The 27,136-nt window shown below is 39.6% G+C and overlaps 1 protein-coding gene and 1 pseudogene across 12 annotated transcripts in view; both read right to left on the bottom strand.

The window, feature by feature from the left end:
* The window catches only part of NCOR1 (nuclear receptor corepressor 1), a 211,728-nt gene that overhangs the window by 92,905 nt on the left and 91,687 nt on the right, over nt 1–27,136 (bottom strand). For all 12 annotated transcript variants that reach the window (XM_069089582.1, XM_069089581.1, XM_069089584.1 and 9 more), the window contains 3 exons: nt 18,931–19,109; nt 16,059–16,113; nt 13,909–14,010 (listed from right to left, as the gene is read on the bottom strand). In XM_069089582.1, coding sequence (XP_068945683.1) covers nt 13,909–14,010; nt 16,059–16,113; nt 18,931–19,109 — 336 coding nt within the window. The remainder of the gene's footprint in view (nt 1–13,908; nt 14,011–16,058; nt 16,114–18,930; nt 19,110–27,136) is intronic.
* Nucleotides 994–3,866, bottom strand: LOC138162435 (nucleosome assembly protein 1-like 1; annotated as a pseudogene).

The following is a 27,136-nucleotide window of genomic DNA, read 5'->3' as shown; positions in this document are numbered from 1 at the left end:
CACCATGAATACTTTGTAAAGGAATCAGCAGAAACTAGGCATAATAAGAATAAAGAAATAGCACAAAAACCATGGGGTACTCTTTAATATACATGAACAAAGTAAGAATAAAATTTTGTTAAAAAGAAACAAAAAACAACTGAAACTGTTCAATCCCAATCTGTTGAACAAGTTACTGAAAAATGAAAAATAGAATGTGAACAGGTGTTAATGAGTGATGATGATAATGATGATCATAAAATTCAAAGAAATTTTCTTCATTAGATTCTTCTTCCCTTCTTCTTCCTCCTCCTCTCTAATAGAAACAGATTATGATCTTTCCATGCAAAAGTTTAACTTATATAAATCAACTACCTTTAGCAGAGACAAAAAGAACCTTAAAAATATTTTATTCAGCAACCACTTGACTTATTTTCTACAGGAGACAGCAGCCAAAAACAACCTAAGTTTAAAACAGAAATTTATTGTTAAACTTTATGGATAACTATGATGGAAGGTCATGAACAGTATCACCTCTAAAGAAAAGCAGTGAATGGAAAGCCAGGTTAAAAAACAAAAACAAAAACCTTCGCCAGACACCAAAAAGCAAAGTCATCCTGAATACCCTTAAGGATGAAAATGGAAGAACAAACAGAAGAAAGACAGAAAAGTTCTGCAAAGGTTTTTATAGCAAACTTTTCCACCAGGAAAGACAACAGAACTGCCTCAATTGAGTCTAAAACCATTGAGGTGTGCTTATAGAAGAGATACAAATGGTACTGAAGAGAAAGAAAAACCAGTGGATGACACAAAGTATGCAAAAGGAAATAAACTATGCTAGAAATAAGAGCTTGTCTTTTCTTGAAAACACTAGATTTCATTCACACCCCAGTGATAAAAAATAACCTTGATAAGATGACTAAGCTTCTTTGTAGATCATTATGTCACAATAAAACACAAAAATCCATAAATAAGCAGTTATGAATATTAGATGTGGTCTTACTAGAAATTCTTAACCATGTACTAGTCTCTTCTCAGATCAAATTTCAAATGCTTTGGTCTCCTAGTTAGTACATGTCACTGCATTTCTCTTGTAACAAAGAAATGAAGTCACAGCTAGTGCAAGCAGACTTAAATCCATTCAACCACTGAGCTGAAAAAATTATTGGTTGGTTCTTCAAAATTATTTTCTTTCCTAAGCCAACACTGGTCTCAAATAATAGTTTGGATAATTTTCATAGCTACAGTCGGATGGTCACATGACAAAAGACATCACAAGAACCAAATTACGTAGCAATGGACATGAGTTAGAAGATTCACTGTATTCCACATATCTGGCAGAAATTACACTATTAAAATACTAGGCAGAATAAACTTAGAGTTTGAACAGTTCTTAAATGGTCATTTCTTTCTCTCTTTTTTTTTTTAAACAAAAATTGTACCCGATTCTACCGAGAAAATACAAAACACAAGGCTGCAAGAAGTTGTGTTTAGGCTGAGACAGTGCAGTAATCCTCAAGGCCAGAGCACACACTGCTCACTGTTGCTTGTACTTGGCTGGATTTAGTTCTTCCTTCAGATCATATTCTGGATAATTTTCTTTTTCCCCTTCTTCCTCCTCCTCATCTCCAACAGCTTCTCCTGTGATGTCAAATATTAATCTTGGGATTATATACTCATGTAAAAAGTAAGCAGCAAGGATAGCCTCTGCATCAGCATCCAGATTTCCATTCTCAGGAATTTCAGAAGAGGAAAGGAAACTGAATCATGGGTAATATTTTTCTTCACAGTTTGAACAGTCCTATGTCCCTTGTGTTTCTGTTTCCTCTTAATAGGGGTTTCAATGCGACATTTCCCCCCCTTTTCCAATCTACCTGATACAGTGTACATCTCATAATTTCTGGTCTATCAAAGGAGTAGGGATCAGAAGCATCTGGCTCTTATTTCACCCACGATGTCTTCATCAATACCTCATTTTGAAATTCACTGGGTTCAAAGTGAAATGCTAATGTAAAACTCATAGGTTGGCCAGCATTAGAGAACTTGCCTTTTATATGTTTTAAAAGCTTCAGAAAAGATTCATCATGTTCCTGAACCCTATCACTGAGCAAGTAAACATTGTAAAAACCAGCCAGCCAAAATCCAGGAATCCCTTTTAGGGGCTTCTTTTTCATCATCTTTTTTTCTCTTCTTCAAGTTTAGCCTTCTCTTTCAATTTCCTCTAAAATCTCTTCCTCATCTGTTTTCTATTCACATTCTTCCTCTAGAAGTTCATAAACTGCATTGATGATTTCACTTCTCTTATCTAAAAAAGTATCTGGTAAAGAACAGAACTTTCTTTCAAGAACATGAACTTCCCCTCATAGAACTTGGCTTCTACTGGTAGACACTTCACCTGAAGGTTTTTGAGGGCATTCACACAAAGCTTAACAACATTTGGCAAGCTTTCAATGTGTCTATAAGTTCCCACTAAACCAGGGGTGAGGAACCTGCGGCCTCGAGGTCACACATGGCCTTCTAGGTCCTTGGGTGTGGCCTTCTGACTGAGGCCAAGTTTTATAGAAGAAATCCTTTATTAAGGGGACTTGTTCTGTGAAGTTTGGATTCAGTCGCATCCACTGGAGGACTTAGCCTCGAGGCTGCAGGTTCCCCTACCCTGCCCTAAATCATCCAATTTTTCTTGAAAAACTTCAAGAACTGGAGGATCCTGCATCATCTGAACAGTTAACTGAAGAGCTTTATTGTCTGCATCTTCACCAGTTTCTTCTTCTACTTCTTCAACATCCTCCATATCTTGCTGGTTAAGTATGGTTTCCTTGTTGTCAATGTCTGCCATGTAGTAAGATCTCTGAATATTGGAGATCTGTGGCTGCTGCAGGGTCGAGCAGCCAGAGTTGCATAGGCTGTGCATAGGCGTGGGTAGAAGAAGAGGAGGAGTCAGTGCCCTGAGCAGAGGGCATTAAATATGATGAAAGGAGTTAAGGTGGGGCGGCCAGGTGGCAAAGTGAGTAAGAGCACCGGCCCCAGAGTTGGGATGACCTGGGATCAAATCTGGGCTCGGATACTTAGCACCACACCCAGAAATGGCTGTGTAACCTTGAGCAAGTTACTTAACCCCAAATGCTTAAAAAAAAAAAAAGGAGTTAAGGTAATGAGCCTGACTGACAAAATAACTGAAGCTAAGACATTAAATACATGGAAATGTCAGCCTTCATTAATGATGCAAAAAAAGTGACCAAGAGAGCATGTCTAATCTTTCTTCTTACTTTGCCATCTGAATATAATTAGGAAAATCATCTACAGAAACACCTATTGAAGGCATGAGTATTTTCTAATATAAATTACATAATATTATATATACATATACATATATATTATAAGATAAGAGTATTAGTAGGGAAGAGGGTTTCCCAAGAGTTAATTCACAGTAGACATCTTTATTATCACATGACTGAAAGATGGAGAGAACACAAGATCCTCTGCTTTCTTTTATTAGATTACAGAGAGACAGTTGAAGGCAGAGCAAAATGACCATTAAAGGCTCTGTTCCAAAAGGTATATCCTATTAACACATCAAAATTCTTTAAGATTAATTGAAAGATATAGAATAGCTAACTTTGCTAAATGAGGAAAGGTATAAAAGAGGGAAACTCCCCCTTTATGCAACTTAAAGTGTTTCCCACTGTGATGAAGCAGTTCCAGCACAAAATCCAAGTTCAAGAAAAATTCCCCACTGATGGTAAGGAGCTCCAGACACTCCTGTAAATAGATGACATCATACCTCAATGTATGTAGGCTACCTCAAATACAACTACCTAGGTCCTGGCAGGAAGCAGGTACTTACTAAAAACTTATTAACCAATTCATCAAGCTCTGAAACACAGCAAAGAATTGTGAAAGAGGTCTGTAACCACTCAAAAGAGTATGGCTTAACCATCCACAAAAAAAAAGTGGGCAAACTATGTTAATTAACCACACTGTGACACACAATTACACAGACAAAATTATAGTTTACCCGTGAGTTTATTTTCTAATAGTGTATATATGCTCATATGCTATTCCATTCTTTCTGTAACTCCCTATATCTTATGACTAATCTAATACCAATCAATGGTTCTTTCATATCAGACCTTACCACATACAGCCAACAAAAAAGAAGCTGTGCTTGGTTTAGATGAGTAGTACAGTATCAGAAAGGTATGGTTCACAGCCTAGAGCAAAGGTACGCAAACAACAAGCCAGGCGACATCTACCCAAGCTAAGAATGGTTTTTAGATTTTTACATGCACAAAAACAATAAAGTTTTATTTTATTTTAAAAAACAAAAACCATGCCTAGCTTGAGTAAGGGGTGGCAGTGAGGGGAAGGGAATAATGGGCCAACCTCAGGTTTAGAGTAAGCAATTAGGAAAGCTATTAGGTACATTTATTTTTAACAAGAGAAAAAAAATCCTGTACTTTTGATTTTTTTTGTAAATGTATCTATACCACCCATTAATCTTTAAGATTAAAAATGGAGAAGCAAAGATCCTTCTGTTGACAGAATTTCCATTTGAGGAAGTGTCCCAAACCGCCATACTTCTTCCTTCATTCCTCTCCCAGTTCAGCTGCTGACTCTCAGAACTTAACACATTATTCCAAACCTGATCCCCTCCAGTTCTCTTACTCATTAGGTATTGTCTTCCCCCTTTAAAAGGTAAGATTCCTGAGGGCAGGGACTGTCCTTCTTTGTACTTGTATTTGTATTCCCAGTGCTCAGCACAGTGCTTGACACAGAGTAAGAAATGTTGGCTCTCTCTCCATCTTTGTAACTATTTTACATGTTTCATGTTAATTGTTCCCTAGGAAATCCACATGCTTTGAGAAAAATCTGTGTGTGAACGAGCTACAGGAACAATGACTGTCTTGAAGAGATCTTTTTAAACGTAGCCCTTCCAATGAGGATCCTGGGAACAACACTGAAGACATTCTACATCTATTCTCCGCTTCCCTAGAATACAACTCGTGTAGAAACCTCTGTAAGTCTGCCTCCAAACAGAGGCACAGAGAGTGTTGGGATCAAATGGAACTCTCTTCTCTGGAGTCACAATCATGACAAAAACCTCATCATGGATAATTTTCATAAGGCCCCAAAGTTAAAATCCCAGAATAAGGTAAATTGACCTCAACTGATAACCTCAGTTTTCAAAGGTTCAGAGTAAATTTTTTAAACTCCTTTAAAAAATGGATTTAACAACAACAAAAAACCGCTAAGACGACAAAAAGTGAAAAGATAAAAAAGGAAAAAAAATACTTTGGGGTAAGAATTAAGAAGGTTTCATTCATGCTAGAAAGCTCTTTAACTGTCTCAAACATTTCTCACACTCCAACACAGATGAAGTGAAATGTAGAAAATCTCTAACCACAAAAGAAAAAAACAGACATATGTCTGCATATTATGAGGACGAGCATCATCAGTTTTGCAGAGCCCCCATCTACAAGCATTTATTAAGTCTTCTCTGTACCTGGTACAGAGAATAGAGACAAAAGAAGGACAGTCCTCGCCCTCAAGGATTAACCATCTGACTTTTCCCAGAGTAAGGAAGAAAGCTCAACAAACAGTATATGGTTACTTCATTCAAATAAATACCTCCAAGAGTATTTTATGAAAATCTACAACCTTCCCCAAACCCAGAAAAAAAATCTAATACTGGCATTCTCACTTAGCAGATATTAGCTACATTTGCCAAAAGTTATCAAGAAAAGAGACCCCAGATCTTGGCTTCTGTCAGTCCCTGCTTTGGCCACTAAAGGACATTTTCTTCAAAGTCTTTATGGCGAATGGGAAAAGACTTTATCTCCAATGTTATCCTAGTACTTTAGTTTCTCTCAGTTGACCCAACTTCTTTTCTGGATAAATGATGGTGATGAAAAAACTCTCCAGGGCCATAAAGGAGAAAGAAAAGGAGAAATTCAGAACTGGCAGTCTTCCAACTCACCAAAGGGTTAAGACTGGAACTCAACATTCATTTTCCAGTAGACACGACACTGAAACATGCTAAGAGTAGCTCAGCAAAGTTTATGCAAACTCAACTGTAGCCAACAACTGGTCTCACCATTGATAAAACTGTTTCTATAAAAAAGTACATTCTGTCCATATCCCCCAGATTCAGGCTCAACACAGAGAATGAGGAATGCCCCGAGTCTTGGTTAAGTGAGACCCCAAGGTCCTAAAGGCAGCAGCAAAAGAAATGGGAAAATGAAGCAGATCCCAGTCACTGCCAGTTGCCATTTCGAAAACCAGTCATCTGGGGAGTAGAAACTGTACTGGAAACATACACAGAAAGAGAATTACTGACTCTCTTCAAAAGTTCCTTGAGAGCAGGAACAGAAAGGTCACAGTTCATCAACTCCAAATGAAGGTGAGGAAATATGTTTTGAGAAAATTATAGGAAAACAAAATTGTTGATACATTCAAAGGGAATATTTATTTTATAGCAAAGTACAAACTCTAATAAAGAAAATATAGTCAAGGGAAGATCACTGGGAGGGCTAATTCTGGAAAAAAGCATTTTGACCCACGAGTAGATGCTTAAAAGCAGCAGAGGCTCATGCATAACAATGTCATGGTCAGAGGCCAGGGTAATTCCATCACACACTGACAGACTTTAGGTGGGAGGTTGCCCTAGAAAGAAAGGGAAGCTATTTTCATTTGTGACGCTGATACTATCAGAATAGAATTTCCACACATCATGCTGCTTATGATTCTGTTTCCCAGATACTGAGATCTTAATCACGGTTGTGGCTCTCTCACCCTGGCATTCATTCCCTACTCTACAAATGAGTTAGCCACACTTCAAGGCTAAGGCAAATCCCTAAGTCATGGCAAAGAGTTGAAGTCCTGCTACCGGAGCTTATGGGTGTACACAGCCTATCCCCAAAACAAGCTGACAAAACAACAAAACACCCACAACTTCCCCTTCTCACTGAGTTCCATGCGACTCCACAGCCAAAAGGATGAAGCCTCACCTACAGAATGAATAGCATGCAATTCTCCACAGGGCAACAGCAGGTTCAAAGTGAAAACTCAAACAGTGAGAGCTTCAGTAAGTAACATACTTACACCTTCACATACAGATTGAAAATTCCTAATATACACCAAGGGGTGAAGGGTCCCATTTAAGGTAAAATGTCTCAAAAGGACCAAAACCAAACCATGGAACTAACATCACACAGCGCTAGAAGTCAATCTAACCCAGCAACATCCTAATTCCAGGAAACTGTGTCATCCTTTCACTTAAGCTGCCTAACCTCCAGGGTTATTCAGGGTAATAATCCCCACTGAATTCTGCTTCATGGGCTGGTATTATGGGCAGCAGAGCATACTTCAGCCTTGGCAGATGCTTGAACTATAGACTTCTGCTGTGAAATCGAGAAGATTGACAACTACATATGTGGGCCATTTTTTTTGCATTGCAATCAGATTTTGAAAAGTGAATTTCCCTTTCTGATGCTTTTTAAAAGTGAAAACTGCTACAACTCCCAATCATCTAATTTATTCCTTCCGGTCCTGAAGTTCTCAGGAACTTGATTTTGAAAGCGTTTTCATTCTTTGGTACTTTACTATGGGGTATCTAGGTGATACACTTGACTGGGCTTGGTATCAGGAGACTCATCTTCATGAGTTCAAATCTGGCCTCAGACACTTACTAGCTGTGATCTTGGGCAAGTCACTTAGCCCTGTTTACCTCAGTTTCTTCATCAGCAATGACAAACCAGTTTAGTATCTTTGCCAATAAAAATCCAAAAGGGGTCATGAAGAGTTGGACGTGAGTGAAAAATGACAAGAGCATACTTTTCAAGTCAAGAAATGAAGACATAATTGAACTTTCTTTTTCCTTTTAGTTCTTTATATAATCACTTAATTGTCAATAAACACACACCCACACCGACATCCACAAACCCACCCCTTCTTTGTATTGCCTTTTATGTGGATAATAAAACAGCTCCCCTTCCTTCTGGGGACTTGTAAACTACAGCCGAAACATCTCTCTTCCCCACGTCCCTCACCCCCCCCAGCTTATAGTGCCTTGCAAGTTTCATTATATCTGCTTTGTATGTATCATACATACCAAAGTATGTACAGGTTGGATTTCTCATTAGAACGTAAGCTCTGTAGGGATGCAGGAGTGGTTTCATTTTTGTCTTTGTATGTCTAATGCCTACATTACCTGATAACAGCAGGAGCTTAATGAATGTTTGTTGATTGGTTGTACCTTGATTTCCCTATTTATAAAATTGTGGAACACAATGCTTGTCCCTTACTTTGCAGGGGCTTATAAGACTATTAGTTATTAGTGTTCTTATCCAATTGTCATCTGATTATATGAGACATAAGTGTAGAATCAGAAAGAGTAAGGGATTCTCATCGACTGGCTTTGCAGGTGATTTATACTAGCTTATTTTGCAGTAAGATACCAGTGATTTAAAACTGACACAGAAGTTAGATATTCCTCAGGTAAACAAACAGCATTTCTGGATAAATTATGGTAATGGAAGAACTGTTCAGGGATACAAAGGAAAAATTCCATGCTGGCAAGCCTCCAACTCACCAGAGGGTTGAGCTCCCAAAGTCTGCTTGTAGCTCAGCATTCATTCACTAATGGATACAAAATTAAAAGATGATGGGGCGGCTAGGTGGCACAGTGAATAGAACACTGGCCCTGGAGTCAGGAGGACCCAAGTTCAAATCTGGCCTTAGACACTTGACACACTTACTAGCCTAGTGACCTTGGGCAAGTCACTTAACCCCAATTGCTCTCCAAAAAGGAAAAAAAAATTTTTTAAGATGATACAAATTTGTTAGAGTAGCCCAGCAAAGCTCATAAACTCAACCACAGCCAACCATTGGTACTACCGTTAGTAAAACTGTCCACAGAAAAATGTATTCTCTTTTGTCCTCTATATCCAATCTCAGCATACAGAATGAGGACTGCCTGGCATCTGCTGATAATGGATCTCCTGAGGTTCTTTCTAATGGTAACAGAAAAGGAAATGGAAAAGTAAAGATTTCAGTCACTATGAGAAATTACAAGGGGAGTAGAGGCTGAGAGCTCCCAAGAACACTAGAGAAAGGGAAGGATTTTAGGCATCCACAACATCAGCAGAGAGACAAACGAGTCATTCTGGGAGCTAAAACGTGAGTGTAAGTGGCCAAATATAAGTATAGGGGCATGTTTCGTGGACTGTTTATATGGAATTATACCAGGACCAACTCATAAGTTAGATCAAACTTAAAGTCAGCTTTGGTAATTGCCATATTCTGTAGCTTTACAGATAACTCAAAATTATCTTTAGCAATAAAATGAAGGAAAAACATAGCAAAAACAATTTAAAGGCCCAGACAATCACAAACTCTGCTCTAAAGAATCAATTTTAAGGGGCGGCCAAGTAGCACAGCGAGTAAGAGCACCGGCTCCAGTGTTGAGAAGACCTGGAGATCGAATCCCAGGCTCAGACACTTAGCACCCACCCAGAAACACCTGGCCGTGTAACCTTGAGCAAGTTACTTAACCCCAATTGCTTAGGGGCGGCCAGGTGGCTCAGCGAGTAAGAGCACTGGCTCCAGTGTCGGGATGACCTGGATCAAATCCGGGCTCAGATACTCAGCACCACACCCAGCAATAACTGGCCGTGTAACCTTGAGCAAGTTACTTAACCCCGATTGCTTTAAAAAAAAAAAAAAACAATTTTAAAGTTTCTCTGTAAGTGAATTCAAAGTATCCTAGAGCCCTAATCCAAGAAAAATATGAAAGCTGTCTCATTTTCCTAATTTACTCTCTATCAGTTTATGCCTGCCACACAAACCAAGAGCCTGCCGGTTCATTCCTCTCACTAAGGCAGAGATCAAGTGACGACTTTCCCAAATCACCCCTAGAACTAAGAGTAAATCCTGGAGTTTCACAATTTCCCCCTGAGGTGCAATCTGCAAAGCAAGAATAAAGATCATACTACCAAAACAAGCAATAAAGTGGAGTGTTTGCTGATTTCAAGGTTGACTACAACACAGACAGTTGGCTAAGGACAGGATGTAGTTAAATAACTCCAGCATAACAATTAAGTCACTTCTGTCACTGACTGTATCTGGTGCTGAACTGCTTCTATTAGGTGTAAGTGAGCAAACATTCTGAAGCTCCATAATCCATCTGACAGACAGCAATGATCTCATGCAGTCCTCTTCTTCTATGGTTCAATACAACAGGAGAATGACGTCATTCATATGCCTCCAGCATTAGTTTTAGCAGTCTATTCAACTTCTCTATCACTACTGTCTTATTAACAATGTATTGTTTTCAATAAGAACTGACACTGATATGAAGCTTGTAGAGTTTATGAAACATTTTCTTAACGCTCATTCAAACCTCAAAAGCAGACTGACATAGGTACTTACAGGCATGATGATACCCATTTTGTAGATGAAGAAATGAGGCTCAGAGGAGGTAAAGTTCCTTCTCCACAATCCCATAGCTACTAAGTATCAGGCAGGATTGGGATCACAACCTCTGAACTCTAACTCTAGTGCTCTTTCTAACAGATAGTGGTATCTCTCAAAAAGACATTGGATAATTTACAATGTCAATACAATGTAGCTTGTGATCTCACTCTACTAAGGAAGGGATCAGAGTTAGAGAGAGCTGAAATGCTTCCTTCTTCAATACGATGGAAATCAGAAATACAGCATACAAAAAGTATGTCTCAATGTGCATCACCTTTCCCCCAGCTGCAGAAGTGCAAGTAAGAGAGGTGGTCAGAAGGATTCCTTTCCTAGATCTTTTTTTGTTATCCTGTCTAATTTTTGTGTTTGTTTGTTTGTCAATTGTTTTGATTAATGGGCTGCTTGTCTTTGTCAAATCCAACACACACCAGTAAGAAACAGATCAGAGTAACCATTCTAAATTTTATTTTGTTCTCCCTCCCCATTCCACTGTAAAGCTGTTTCAAGGACTAAGCAATTTCTAAACTGTCCATCTGCTGGCATTCCTTTGTGAGGTGTAAGTCCTCACTCTAGGAAATGAGTGGTTAGAGACATGGGGTCAGACCAGGACTAAGAAAGCTGAGCAACAGGTTGAAGATGGTACATGTTCTAGGTATTTATTTTACCCACTGCCTAAACAGAGGGGAGTTAGGACAAATAAGGTCAGGGAAAAAAAACCTATATTCTACAATCATCTCATTAATACTTTAGCACTGGCCAGTCAGCACAAAAACAAATACCAACAGGTCACAAAGCCAAGGGGCTGAGAGGACACAGAAAATTCAAAGTAACATTACTGCTAACGAAAGATCATCGAAAAAGATATTCCACCTTGAAGAGCTTATCAGTATTAGAAGCATATAAGCTATAAAAGCTCTACATAAGCTAAGCTATAAAACATTGGAGCAAGCTAAAAGACGACCTGGTTCCAAATTCTCATTTTGCAGGTTAGAAAAGAGAGCAAAGACATCAGCGTTGCCACAGGAACCACAAAAAGGAAAACCAATCAGCAAATTCAGAATCACAAAACATACACTGGGGCTTGGTAAGAAGAGGATTTTGCTTTGTTAAAAAATAAAGGGGAGGGGGAACCACAGACCCCCACCTGACTTAAGTGACTATATTTTAAAACATTTGATTACCAAAGAACTTGGAAAAAAGGAGTATCTACTGCTGAGGACAATGGCAGGCTTTTTCACTTTTTGATATATAATTGTTTTTTTACTAAAAATAATATTTCACATAACAACACAGTAATTCTATGGTTTCCCAAAGTTTAAAAATCTTAACGTTGGATGATTCCCTCCCTCCAGGACATATATGGTCACTGATCTCAAAGGATTACATCCCCCATCTGACAGCTCTCCCTTGGCTCCCTCTGCCTCACAGCCCAGCCAACAAAGTGGCTTCCTTCCCTGCCAAGACTGGTCTCTTCACCACTTGATCACTGACAGCAGTCAGGTCGTCATTTGCTATTTGGGGAACACAAATTTCTCTGATACCCTCAAACTTTTCTTTCCCCTGGGGTTTGCACTGCCCTTCGAGCTCGCACTGATTCCTACACTACAGTTAGTGATCTCTGATAGATTTCAAAGAGCAGGCTCTTTTTTTGGGAAATACTTGGCCCTTCCAAGTTCATTCTTACTGGACCAGTTTGTTAAACAGAGAGGGGACAATTTTATTACTCACTAGCAAATTTCAAATTTTAGATCCCAACAAACAGATAACTATTACTTTCTGCTCTCTAAAACATATAATTGTGAGGAAAATGTGGATTTTACATACGATATATTTATCCTAGTATCTACTGGCATTATTACATGGCCTTCTAATGTACCTTGCCATAAATCACTAAACACTCAGACAAAATATACTGTTAAAAGCCACCCACTTTGAAAGAAAAGTTAGCTAAGATCTAAGATCCCGAAAACTACAAAAGGAATGATCTTATTATTAACCGTAATACATTTTATAATATGGTGACAGTTACATAAACATTCACTACTCAAAAAAACAACCCAATCCTCACTCTTATGTCTTGTTATACACTTACTTACCCATTACACTAACTGGATGGCAAACTGACTGTCATATTTAAAGAATAGGGACACTAAGCATGGAATCTTGTTTTCCTTTTGTAAAGGTTCCAACTGCCTAACAAACCAAACAGTCATGCACTGCAGCACCCTTCCTCCAAAGGAGCTTTCTCTCCTAAGAAATCTTTCCTGTCCCCTGCCCCGCCCCTGCCCTCACCAATCAGAAGGAAATGCCTTCTTTTTAGAGCTCTCCAAGCACTTCATGGCTCTCCCACATACCCCCTCTGCTGTGCTATCTGGCACTGAAGGGTCGGTGTGCAGGCTGTGTCTCCCCTATTAGGCTGAGCAGTTTTAAAGCTGGGAATGTTTTCTTATTTTCTTTCTTCTCTGAAGTCAAGAACAGTGACAAACAACTACTGAATTATTCAGACACTAGAAAAAGACATTTAGAATGTCAATAAGACGAGCCTTTAAAGTGTCACTTCCAACATAGCAAGCATTTCCATTAAAACATCGTTCTTTAGGCGAGGATGAACTAAATTCCAAGTTTCCTTAAGAATTCAGTATCACTGCTCTTTCCCATTGTTCATTCCATATGTTACAATCCGTCTTTATAACCTGACTAATGTCTAATGTGAAAGTATTTGCAGATCCACTTGATTGCATGCCGCCATGGGGGGAGGGGGGAAGAAGGGAAAAAAATTTGAAACTCAAAGAATTGTGGAAATGAATCTTGTAAACTAAAAGTAAACAAACAAATTAGCAAAGAAAAAAAAGAATTCAGCATCACACTGAAGAAGTTATAGACAAAACAAAAGATTACAGACACGGGTGAAAAGTCTGTACTGGTTTATAAGGCAGAATTACAAAAAATGACCTTGAACCAAGTAATCTAATGTAAGGTGAAGAGACTTGGCCAAGTATCAACAGAGGAAAAATGCCCATAACCCTAAACACTGAAAGGAAGAAGAGTCCAAGGAAGCTCAATAAAGAAAAGGCACAAGAACATAGCTGCACAGGTCCTTTCACTGACTAAGACCTCTCCTTCATTCAACCCCAATCACTCACCGGGTAAGAGTACTAGCAATAATCTCTTAGTAGCTAAATTACATGTTACTAATAACATATTTGCCCCCCCCCCCTTAAAAAAAAAGATGCTATGCAAATTAACTGATTTTCACCATAAATCTACTCATCAAAAATGGAAAAAAACTGAAGTGATATGACCTTTCAAATATAAAAAGCTACTGTCCTAATTTAATAAAAATAGGCCATACATTAAATATATAAACTTAAAGTTGAATGTGGATTCCTACAGCATTCAGTTTTTACATTTCCACAAAACAAAACCAACCTTCATGAGCACAGAGATGACACATACCTGGTTTCTTCCTCTGCGTTTCCCGTAATTCCTCCTTACTAGGGCTTTATAATTCTCATTTTTCTTGGTTAAATAATAATATAAAACACAGTCCGGCACACTCTAAAATGAAATAAGTCAGTTTTTCAGAGTTTAAAAGGATAAGACTGTAGCAAATACAACTGATTATGCTTTCAACAGAGTTTTCTGAATGAATCCATTTACATGTAAATCATGGAACATACCACACAAGACAACTGTCACAAAATAATTCTATAGATGCTTCCCAAGTAGGAAAAAATCTGTATTTAGGAAAAATCCAAATTACTTCAACAATTCCCCAAATAAGAAAAATCAGGAAGCCCAAATTTAATATCCTGTTTGTGGACATTTTCTTAATTATCTATACATTCACAATCCCTTCTTTAAGAATTGTTACTAACGCAATGCTAAGCCAATCTTGGTAATTGCAATCATAGCTGACACCACATCAGGGAACTGTGTTATTTCTTTTTTTTTGCTTTTTGGAGGGCAGTTGGTATTAAGTGACTTGCCCAAGGTCACACGGCTATTTTCTATGTGTGTTAAGTGTCTGAGGCTGGATCCGAACCCAGGTCTTCCTGACTCCAGGGCTGGTGCTCCTGTGCCACCTAGCCGCCCCCTGGAACTGTGATATTTCAACTGGAAATCTTAATGCATTTGATTTTTAATTTTTATACAGGAACACAAGGCTATTTCAGTCCAGTAGTTATGTCTGCATATGCTTTATTTGAAACTGAGCTTGTTTAGTCCAAAAAGTCCTTCTTTATCCAGTGGAAATGTTTCTGATTATTTTACAATTATGAGAAAGAATTAATACTGAAGCAGTACCATGTTTTCTTGTATTTTTTTCTCCCCTAGCAACTGCTTTGTCAGAGGACCAAGAGGACACCACCATGTGTATGATACAGTAGTATTTCTTCTATAGTGGAGAACATACATAGTATAATTTCTATAAAATAACATAAATAAAGGAGTGAAGTCCAAATAAGATCCACTCAAGTCAGCCATGTAATCAGTCCATCCCTGATTTGTGCGAAGGTTTAGAATATGGAGTTTTGGCTATTGTTGTTTGATCTAACAGAATACTGTCTTCTAAAGTCTGCCATTCAGTGTTTTTACTTTACAATTTTCTACTTTGAAATCAGTGAATATTGTCAGAATTCACTTTACAAGATGTTGAAAATGCTACTTGCAATTACAAGCACTGGTATTTATAACATTTCATCAAGTCTTCATTTCTGGCTGAAGGGAACTTGTGTCTCATTTTAATTATGAAAAAAAGTGTCCATTTCATAGCTTGAAAGGTCTTACTTTCATAAAAAAAAAAAAAAAAGACAGGGGCGGCTAGGTGGAGCAGTGAGTAAAGCACTGGTCCCGGAGTCAGGAGGGCCTGAGTTCGGTTCTGGCCTCAGACACTTAACACTCACACAAAAAAACTAGCCGTGTAACCTTGGGCAAGTTACTTAACCCCAACTGCCCTCCAAAAGGCAAAAAAAAAAGAAAAAAAGACACCAACCATGTACATTTTTAGGTCTTTGATACTAAAAATATCTTTTGATATACTGCCTTTTACCAATTGTAGGTGTAAATAGTTCATGCCTGGGAAAATGCATCTGAGCATCCCAGTTCCAACAGATGTGTTTAAAAAAAAAAAAAAAGCCATATTAGAGTAGTAGAGCAATGATGATTCTTCTAGCAGAATCAGGCAGCAAGCTCCTCCTGGAGGCATTTCTACTGTTAATTTTCAATGTACTGACACTGCAAAAATCTAAGGTGTAAATAAAGCGGATTAATCTTAAAAGTGTGTGTGCATACATTTTTTGAGAGATGAGAACCTAGTTGTTAAACACTCCTCAGCACACTCCTATATTTCTCTATAAACACTGCCTGAGTTCAGAGGGAGCATGAAAGAAGGCTTAGGGACTGAAGTTATCACCACACTGAAGGCCTGGTTAGTGAGGTCCAATGATAATAACAAAGTGGCATTTATAGAGTTTTAAGGTTTGTAAAAGAGAGAAACTGGTAAAGAAGCATTTCTATTTAAACTTTTCCTAATGAATATTATGTGGAAGAGTTAAAATTTTGCCACCACCTCTTCATAATAAAATTGCAATGAGAATTTTCATTACCTTTCTTTCCAAGTAGGAAGCAATAAGGCCAAAGTTCTTTGGATGCTGGACAAACCTATAATTGAGGAAGATGTATTAACAACAGTCTTCTTGAATAATATTTTAAAGAAATACACATACCCACAAATACTACCAAACAAACCATTTGGGGTAATGGGGGAGGGGTAAGATGGGGAGGAGCTGAGGGGAGAGGAATATTGTCTTCCTGGCATTCTCTGATGCTATTATTGCAGCATAAAATATCTGTTCAACTGACCTTGAAACAAAAAAAAAAGTAAATTATGAAAAGCCCTGTAACTCTAAAACATGAAGACCCCCCCCAAAAAATAAAAACTATTCACACATAGACAACGCAAGAAAACTAAGCAGCTAAACGGACAGTTTTGAAAATTTACATAGCAATGCTTATAATGGAATCATGGATTGAGAAATGGAAATTGCCTTACAGATCAAATACCAGCCCGATCCTCTCCTAAGACCTATTCACCCAAACATGCACTGATTACAGCTGGTAGGAGGTCACTAGCTACACTACATTTGTGCAGTGTATATAAACTGTGACAATGCATGCAACTGCCAGCCCTCAAGGGAAGTACAGCATCCTTAAAAACAGCCAGTGGCTCCTTCACTGTTTCTATCACACTTCACTCTGGCCTAACCTTTAAGAAGCACTTTCATTTTATCCCATTACCCCTGCAGTTCCCAAACCATGCACCTCGATGCCACAGGAAATTCACAGGGATGCCAGGGGATAGTTTACATTTTTAAGGGAGAAGAGCGGCACCCACCGACTGAACACTACATAAAATCCTAGCCCAAGACAGTTCCCAGTTTCAACATCAGGCTGCGCTCCTTCCTTTCCATGATGTTCTCAAATGTTTGAGATAACAATTTTGTTTACTTGTGCTTTTGGTTACATTAGTAACTTCTGGAACTTTCTCATTTGCAATGTCTTATCTTTGCAAAGTTGGGGTTTGGGTGCTTGCTTGCTCTGATAAAAATTGCTGTGCAAAAATCAATGGAACAGGGAATGAGAGCGGTGGTGTACAATCTGATTCCAATGTTTGAAAAGTGGTGCAGTGACCAAATGGCACACACATCCCAGTAGTAAGAGTAACCGTGGTTATTCAAGAATGAAATGAATTCTTTCTTTCAATGTATGTGAATTATTTTTTCAAAAGGCTACAAAACTAAGACAGAAATATTTATTACATGAACTACTTACTTAATAAATGGAACTTCTAGGTACTCTTTTGGCCTAGAGGTGCCATGAAAAAACTATTGCAACACTGCACACAGAAAGCCTGCTTGAAAACCTCTGCACTATGCCTCACGAGCTGTTCTTTACCTTTCCCTTCACTGCCAAATCCCTAAAAAAAGCTGTCTACAGTCAGTGCCCTAATTTTCTCATCTGTTACTCATTTCTCAATATTTTGAAATCTTGCTTCCAATCACAACAAAACTGAAATTGCCTTTTCCCAAATTACCAATGATCCCTCATCAAATCCAATGGTCTATTCTTGGACATCTTTATTAATCCTTCTGCGGTCTAAGTCACCTGTTGCCCAAAACTTCACTCTTGTACATTTTTTCCATCATGGTTTTAATAATTTTGTTCTCTTTTTTCTACATGAATGGATGCCCCATTTCTCAAGGAGGTAACACAGGGGTCTGTCCTAAGCCCTCCAATATTTTCTCTTTATATCTCCTGGTGACTTCATCACCTTTTATTAGTTCAACTATCAAAGTAATATATCCAGTCTTGGTCTCTAATATCAACTGCAGCCACACATCCTCAACTGTCTAGTACATACTTCCAGTTGATATCTACTAATCATCAAAAACTCAGCAGGTCTATAAAAAGAACTCATCTTTAGTCCCCAAAACTCTCCCCACTGCCCAGACTTCATTTCCCTAGTCTGTGAAGGGCGATACCATCCTTCCAGGGACCTCAGTCTGTAACCTTGGAGACATCCTCAACTCTTCTTCGCTCTCTTCATCCCCAAGTCCAATGTGCCGGCAAGTTCTGCTGACTACACTTCCCTAAGTTCTCTTCCATCTGTTCTTGTCTTACTCATATCTATCTACCATATTAGATCAGCCTTTCATCACCTCTTCCCTAACCTAATGTAATACTCTCTGAATTTGGGAGCAGGAAAATCTGCCTCCAAATTCTCCCTTTCCCATTCATCTTCCACACAGGTGTCAAAAAGATACTACTATACACAGCTCTGTCCATGACATTCTGCTGCTCAAAAAGCTCTTGTGTCTCCCAAGTTTCTCTATTTGGCACTGGTGCCAACTTATTTTTCCAGACTTATTACAGATGATTCCCCTTTATATAGTCCAAATTTTAGCCAAACTGACTCACTGCTGTTCCTTGTACACAATATTCCATTTCGCATCTCCAGATCTCTGGCCAGGCTATCTTCAATGCCTCTAATACATACTCCCTTCCAGGGTCCACTCATGTGATTCTCTCCATCTGGTGGCCTTTCTCCTCCCACCCCTAATTACTCTCTGCTTCATCTGTAAATATTCTGTGTCTGCTGATATGCCTGCTGTGATTCCCCCCAATAGAATGTGTGTTTTGATCTCCAGTAAGCACTTAATAAATGCTTGCTAAAAATAGAGGGATGCTGGCACAGTTTAATGTACATTACAATAGTCCTTTGTAAAGAATTATTAGGGAGCAGCTACGTGGCACAGTGAATAGAGCACCGACCCTGGAGCCAGGAGGACCTGGTTCAAATTCAGTCTCAAACACCTAACCCACTTACAAGCTGTGTGGACTCAGGTAAATCATTTACCTCCAATTGCCTTGCCTTCCTCCCTTCACCTCCCCACCAAAAATTATTAAAAATCTAGTTACTTTTCCTTGAAGATCTCCTTTTCATGGTCAGTCCAAACATTCATGAACTGTCTGTCTTTATAAACCTTCATTGGATCTTCCATGAGACCATTCATGTTGATAAACTTCACCCTTCTTTGTTCAGCATCAAACATCATAGGTGGAATGACAGAAAGCTGACGCATTTGTTTTTCGTTGTTCTACAAAAAGAAAAGTAGTTTATTTGGAATAATGTTTAAAGCAGAAACTTAAATTGTCCTATAGAGAAGACATACGGTTTAATGGCAGTAGAACATCTGGGAGAGTATGAAGGGGAAGCAGTGTGCTGGGGCAGAATTAGGGCAGGAGACTCTTGGTGTTTCCTAAACTTGAAAAAGCCACTTAGCGGGGTGGCCAGGTAGCACAGCGAGTAAGAGCACCGGCTCCAGTGTCGGGATGACCTGGGGATCGAATCCGGGCCCAGACACTTAGCACCCACCCAGAAACACCTGGCCATGCAACCTTGAGCAAGTTACTTAACCACAATTGCTTAGGGGTGACCAAGTGGCTCAGTGAGTAAGAGCACTGGCTCCAGTGTCGGGATGACCTGGGGATCAAATCCGGGCTCAGATACTTAGCACCACACCCAGTAATAACTGGCCATGTAACCTTGGGCAAGTTACTTAACCCGATTGCTTAAAAAAAAGAAAAAGCCACCTAGCATCTCAGAGTCTCAATCTGATTCTCTGCAAAATGGGAAAAATGCTCATATTATTTATCTTCTATTGAAAGAATTCAAGGAAAAGAAGCACATAAAGCACTTTATAATTTAAAAAGTGCTATATAAAAGTTTGTCCATGCAAATGGGTGCTCAAAGAACATAATTTAAATACACTAAATATACAATTCATTTTTAAAAACAATACTCAAATATGTCCCAAAAGTATAATGTTACTTCACTGGGAAAAATTTAAAGAAAAAAAGTATGTAAAAAATAAAAATCCATGACTTCAGATATCTATGTAAAAATGCACAAAGCACAACTAATAAACAAGAAAAGACAAAGGGAAGAAAGAATGATGATGTTACATTAAGAAGGTATACACATGGGGGAGGAGCCAAGATGGCGGTGTAGAAGCAGGAAAACTCCCTGCACTCCCCCCATAACCACCTCAAATACCTATAAAATATGACTCTAAACAAACTTTAGGGCTACAGAACCCACAAAGTAAAAGAAAGAAACAAATCTCTCACTGAAAAAAGCCCAGCAGGTGGACAGGAAGGGTTCATTGCAGCCTGCTAGGAGCAGAGCCCAACCCCAAATGAGCCCCCGGTTTTAGCCTCAAGGCAGCAAGACCAGCCATGGCTAGGAGGATGTGGGGATGATGGGGTGCTTGGGGTCTATGTTTATAAACTCAATCTGTAATACCACTTTGTAACATCAGTCTGTAAAACCAGTTTGTAAAATCATTATCCACCCCCACCCCCAGCTTCAAAGCATGAACTCTGCCCAGCAACAACTCATAAACTGTTTATCTCAGCTTGGAACAGTGACAAGCTACACCTGTGAATCTTTCACAAAAGTATCTATAAACATTCCAGCTCAGGCAACTATTATCTCCAACTTGTATAGTGTCCCGCTGGCCCCAGGAATCCTTCAATACCCTATTTCTAGGTTGACTCCTTGGCTGCCTCCATAAATCCTTCAGGACCCTATCTCTGGGTTAACTCCTTAAGAGCCTTGGTTCCCAGACATCAATCTTGTCAAACATGATGACACTGATGGGTAGCAGACTGGGCACTTCTCAGTCAGCCCTTGACCGCTCACTGACTTAGTGACATTTCAAGCCTAAAACCACACCTCCAGGTAGCCCCTCCTTGGGCTTTTACCCAGTGAATTATGGGCAATATGCCTGCACAGTTACATTAAAAAATGCATGTTCCTTTAAACACTAGCCCCACCTTAATTCCTCCCTAATCCCACCCTTAATCACCTAGTTAGCATAATTGGCACAGGTTCTATTATGGATTTTTCTATAAAAACCTTAATTCTATCCCTTTGGGGTTGCAGGTCCCCTAAAGGACTCTTGCCCGCTGTACAGCCTAACAATAAACTTGCAGGTCCCCAAAGAACCCTTGCCCGCTGTAAAGCGTACAATAAACTTTTACAACTCTGACCCCAAGTTTGCTTGGGCCTACTGAATTCTTTCAAGACTGAATCACAGGCTTTCTTGTCTTAGATAAGATCAGAGTTCCCACTGAACCTATTGTGAGCCATCCCTTATCAGGGAGAGTGGACCATCAGCAGCTGTGGCAGTTTCCAGAATTATCAACCCATAAATGCCAAAGACAAAGTGAGAGGTCAATGGACTTTGGTAACAGAGAGTCCAGGTGTGCAATCTGGCCTCTGCCCCTGGAAGGAGAAGCGGCAGAAGCACGGCCGCAGCCATGTGGTTGCTTCAGAGCTCCTGGCCTGCAGATTGAAGGGGGACCAAGTGACCAGTCTGAGGGGTAATCACTCTTGCGTTAACCTGCTTGAGTCTGGATCCCTGTTTTGGGTGGAGGTCCTACGGTGTGTGACCAGTGTGTCAGAGCATGTGGAGGCTTCTGAGAGGGCACCCAACTAATAGCTCTGGCAGCTGAGAAAACCCCAGCAATTTGGGACAAAGGTATCCTCTCTGAAAACAAGAGTTCTACTGTGGCAAAAAGCTCAAGAATCAAGTGGCTGAGTGGCAACATGAGCAAATGGGGAAAGCAGGGCAAGCACAGCAATCCAACTTTGGATTCCTTTTTTGAGGACAAAAAGGATCAAAGCATGGAACAGGAGGAAGACAACAAAGTCAAAACTCCTGCAGCAAAAGCTTCCAAGAAAAATATGAACTGGTTACAGGCCATAGAGGAGTTTAAGAAGGATTTTGAAAACCAAATAAGAGAAGGGGAGGAAAAATTGGGAAGAGACATGAGAATGATGCAAAAAAATCATGAAAAAGAGAGTCACCAGCCTGACTGAAGAAAATAATACCTTAAAAAATAGGCTAACTCAAATGGCAAAAGAGGCTCAAAAAGCCAATGAGGAGAAGAATGCCATAAAGAGTCATATTTGCCAGATGGAAAAAGAATCTCAAAAGCTCACTGAAGAAAATAATTCCTTCAGAATTAGATTGGAGCAAATGCAAGCTAGTGACTTTATGAGAAATCAAGATACTATGAAACAGATCCAAACAAATGAAAAAATAGAAGGCAATGTGAAATATCTCATTGGAAAAACCACTGACCTGGAAAATAGATCCAGGAGAGATCATATAAAAATTATTGGACTACCTGAAAGCCAAGATCAAAAGAAGAACCTAGAAATCGCCCTCCAAGAAATTCTCAAGGAAACCTGCCCTGATGTGTTAGAACCAGAGGGCAAAATAGAGGTTGAAAGAATCCACCGATCACCTCCTGAAAAAGATACCAAAGATAAAACTCCCAGGAATATTATAGACAGGTTCTATAATTCCCAGATCAAGGAGAAAATATTACAAGCAGCCAGGAAGAAACAATTTGAATATTGTGGAAACACAATCAGGATAACACAGGATCTGGCAGCTTCTACACTGAGGGATTGAAGGGCTTGGAATATGATATTCCGGAGGTCAAAGGAGCTGGGATTAAAACCAAGAATCACCTACCCAGCAAAACTGAGTATCATGTTTCAGGAGAAAATATGGTCATTCCATGAAATAGAGGACTTTCAAGCATTTTTGAAGAAAAAAAAACAGTGTTGAATAGAAAATCTGACATTCAGATACAAGAAGCAAGTGAAGCATGAGAAGATAAACAGGGAAAAGAAATCATAAGGAACTTATCAAAGTTGAACTATTGACATTCCTACATGGAAAAACAATACTTGTAACTTATGAAACTTTTTTCAGTATGAGAATAGTTGAAGAGAATATAAATGTGTGTATACATATATATATATATATATGTATATATATATATATATATATATGTCTATATGGGAGGGCATTTGTGAGTATGAATACATATGTGAGTGTGTGTATATATGTGTACAGGTATACATAGATAGAGGGCTCAGGACCAGTTGAACAGGAAGGGATGATACTCAAAAGGTGAAACTGAGAGGTAAGACAGGAATATAATGAGAGAAGATGGGGAGAAACAGAATGGGGTAAACTATCTCATATAAAGAGGCAAGGGAAAACTGTTACAATGGAGGGGAAGAACAGGAAGGCAAAAGGAAACGGGTCAACCTTACTTGTCATTGAATTTGGCTTAGGGAGGGAATGACATTCACAGGAAATAGGGTATGTCACCCTACAAGAGAGTAGTGGGGAAGGGGATGACAGGGAGGATGATGAGGAGGGAGGGCTGGGGGGGAGGGAAGTTAGAAGCACACATTTTTGAAAAGGGACAGAGTCAAAGTAGAGAATAGAACAAGTGGGGGGCAGGATAGGATGGAGGGATATATAGTCAATCTTTCACAATATATCCACTATGGAAATGTTTTGCGTAGTTAAACATGTACAACCTATATTGAATGGCCTACCTTCCTAGTGAGAGTGAGTGACGAGAGAGGAAGGGAAAGAATCTGGAATTCAAAGTTTTAAAATCAAATGTTTAAAAAAAGTATTATTATTTTTTTTTCCATGCAACTGGGAAATAAGATATACAGGCACTGGGGTATAGAGATCCATCTCGCCCTATTGAAAAGTCAGAGTGGGAATGGGGAAGGATATAGGAGAGAGCAGATTGGGGGAGGGAGTATACAGTGGGATTGCTGTTTTGGGGTGGTGGGTAGGGGCAAGATGGGGAGAAAATTTGTAACTCAAAATCTTGTGGAAATGAAGGATGTAAAGTAAAAATAAACATAAAATTTAATTAAAAAAAAAAAAGGTATACACATGAGAAGAAACCAAGCACCAGAGTGGGGGAACATGGCAAAGAACATTTGGGTAACACTCTAGAGAGGGAAAAATTATTGGTATAATCATTAGAAAATGAATATTACAGAGACCAAGTGCTTTGAAAGAGGAAATAATCAGCTCTGGAAGTAGATCACAAGCCTGTCTCAGAAGAAGGCAATAGTGACTAGGATGATGATGGCAGGTGTGATAGTAATGGCAATTAAAGATTCCCCTGTATTGGCTTGGTTTTCAAATTGATTGTATTAAAACCCAGAGTTTGTTAATCCCACCTGTGGGATGGGCTTGTTGATGTGAAAAGAAAGTCCTGAAGTGGGAGGAGCTGGTGATGTAGATTTGGAGAGACAAGAGAGAGGCGGAAGTTTTTTTTTGGAAGCAGCACCTCATGGAGAGAGAGAGACTAAGAGATTGCTGGTGGCCGCTTTGAATTGCCCTGGACTTTTGAGACCTGCCCCCTGAGCTGCCAAGGACTGAGGAGACATGGCTGTTTTGCTGGTACTTTGTCTGTCTGTTTTGATGTTATTTTGCCAGATTTGTCCACTGGTGAAAGACTGTCCTGTTGAAGAAGTCCTGGAACCTGGCATTTGGTTAAGAAGGCCTGAGACTGTCCTGCAGACAGAGAGTGAATACTGTCCACTGGTGAGGGACAGTACTGTTGTTGCAGGGGTCTGGAGACTGTCCTGCAGACAGAATGAATACTGTCCACTGGTGAAGGACAGTGCTGTTGTTGCAGGGGTCTGGGAGCCTTTCTGTTGGTTCAGAAGCCCTGAAGAAGGATTTTCTTGTTGTATGTTTACAGAAATCCTGGGAGAGGGCTTTGCTAATGTGTTCAGGGGTTCTAGGACTGTTCTACAGACAGAGGATAAATTCATGAAGGGACTGGCAATGTATCTTATGGCCTTGCTAAGCCTTGTCTCCCCAGGAACTAAGATTACTGAGAACTTGCCTCTTGTCAAGATGAAGAAAAGACCTCCATTTGGGTATTAAGTGCTGTGTTTAAACTTGATGTAACTCTGGGGTAGATTCAATTGTGATCCAGGGGTGGGGAACTTTTGACCTTTTTGTGTTCTATGGTTGAGCAAATGAATGTATTTTACTTATGTTTGGAAACTAATCTCCATTTGAGAAGAGGGGCTTTGTGGTGGACTTAATTAAGGTATAGCCTAGGGGTGGAGAAGTATTTAGAACAGAGACTTTGTAATTGATTGAATGATTGGAAGGTCCTGGGGTGGGGTAGTACTTGGAGATTATTTAATCATACTTAGTAAATACTGTATTCTGAATGATGTCATGTTTTGATCTTCTCTGTTCTGGGTTTGTTACTGAATAAAATAGAGAGCACCTATGCTGGTATTTTGAACCTGGGAAGTTGCCTTCTTTTGGCATTACATTACAGCAGGTAACAAGGGGGCACAAAGGTAAGGGATGGAGCATGAGGCCTAGAGTTAGAACTACCTGAATGCACATCCAGCCTCAGACACTTCTTAGCTATGTTACCCTGGGGTTTACCTCATTATCTCCATTTTAGAGATGGAAACTAACAACAACAACCTCCTGAGGTTGTTGGGTTTTTTTTGCTTTTTGGAGGGGAGAGGGCAGGGCAATTGGAGTTAAGTGACTTGCCCAAGGCCACACAGCTAGTAAGTGTGTGTTGAGTGTCTGGAGATATATCTGAACTAAGGTCCTCCAGAATCCAGGGCCGGTGGGAGCTCCATTCACTACACCACCTAGATGCCCCCAAGGCTGTTTTAAGAATCAAATGAGATAATGCCTGCAAAGTGTTTAGCACAGTGCCTGGCACACAGTAAGCACTATATAAATGGTAGCTAATACTTCAGTTTTCAAAACATGCACTGAAGCCACTTCTGTGCAAAAACCAAAGTAGCTAAAAATTTACTGACTTGCCTTCATGATACTTTTGTTCTACAGAAAATACAGGGAATAACAAGGGAAATGCTTAACTTGATCCATTCTCATCAACAGGAACTAATTTCTAGGGTTGAAATGGAGGGACTCGTGAGGCCTTGGGACTCGGGATATCCCAACTGCTCTGACAAGCCCTCTGAACTTCATGTGAACAGATTTCAGAGGATTCTGAGGATCGACATGTAGACCCCAGAGAATTAAGTTCTACAGAAGAAGTCAGACCAAGAGGAGTAAAAGTCTCCTAAGAATTTAATTCAGAAAACAAAGAAAATGTGGTACTGCCATTTCAATTATAGAAGTTTAGCCTGCCCATGGCACAAGGGATATTTCTCCAATGATTTAGATCTTTCTTTGTGAAAAGTGCTTTGTAATTGTATTCATATGGTTCCTGTGCATGTCTTGGCAGGTAAACTGCAAAGTATTTTATACACAGTCTCCAAGGTCAGCAGCCTAGTGCAGGTGAGCACCACATCACAGTCATGAAAGATGTGACTGATGAGACTTTTGGCAATCTCAGAAGATGGAGCACAGGAGAATTAGTGCAGCATCGAAAAGGGGGCAAATGTCATCATTTCCTACCAAGAAGAAAAGTAAATCTATAAGTTACAACACAACAAGCCAGACCTCAAGTCCTGCCAAACTAGAATGTCCAGCTCACCGAGCTTTCAGCAAAATATCTGATAACAGGCTCTGGTGCTTTTTTCTTCTATTTTGTTTTGTTTTGTTTTTTGAGAAAAGAGGAAATATGCAATGAAATTGGATAGACAACATAATTAGATCTGTTTGGAACTCACTTAATGGTCTATTTAATGGAAAAGAACTGTCCTGCAGAAGACCCCAAGAATCTCTGTTAGGTCCTGCTCTCTAGCACAAACATTTTTATCAATAATGGTTGATGATATAGGTGGTAATTATTAAATCTGCCGATGTGATAGTAATGGAATATAAAGTTCCTCCTGTATTGGCTTGGTTTTCAAATTGATTGTGTTAAAACCCAGAGCTTGTTAATCCCACCTGTAGGATGGACTTGTTGATGTGAAAAGAGAGTCCTGAACTGGGAGGAGCTGGTGACATAGATTTGGAGAGACAAGAGAGAGGCAGAAGAACTTTTTGGAAGCAGCACCCTCATGGAGGCAGAGAGAGACTGAGAGGATTGCTGGGGGCCACTTTGAATTGCCCTGGACTTTTGAGAGCTGCCACCCAGAGCTGACAAGGACTGAGGAGACATGGCTGTTTTGCTGGTACTTTGTCTGTCTGTTTTGATGTTGTTTTGCCAGATTTGTCCACTGGTGAAAGACAGTCCTGTTGAAGAAGCCCTGGAACCTGGCTGTTGACTAAGAACTCCTGAGACTGTCCTGCAGACAGAGAGTGAATACTGTCCACTGGTGAAG

Source organism: Petaurus breviceps, unplaced genomic scaffold (genome assembly GCF_028583685.1).
Source record: "Petaurus breviceps papuanus isolate PSGF00001 unplaced genomic scaffold, PetGlider_PUasm1.0 186, whole genome shotgun sequence".
NCBI classification, from domain to species: Eukaryota; Metazoa; Chordata; class Mammalia; order Diprotodontia; family Petauridae; genus Petaurus; species Petaurus breviceps.
Note: the sequence above shows the minus strand (reverse complement) of the source record. Positions and strands in the feature narration are given on the sequence as shown.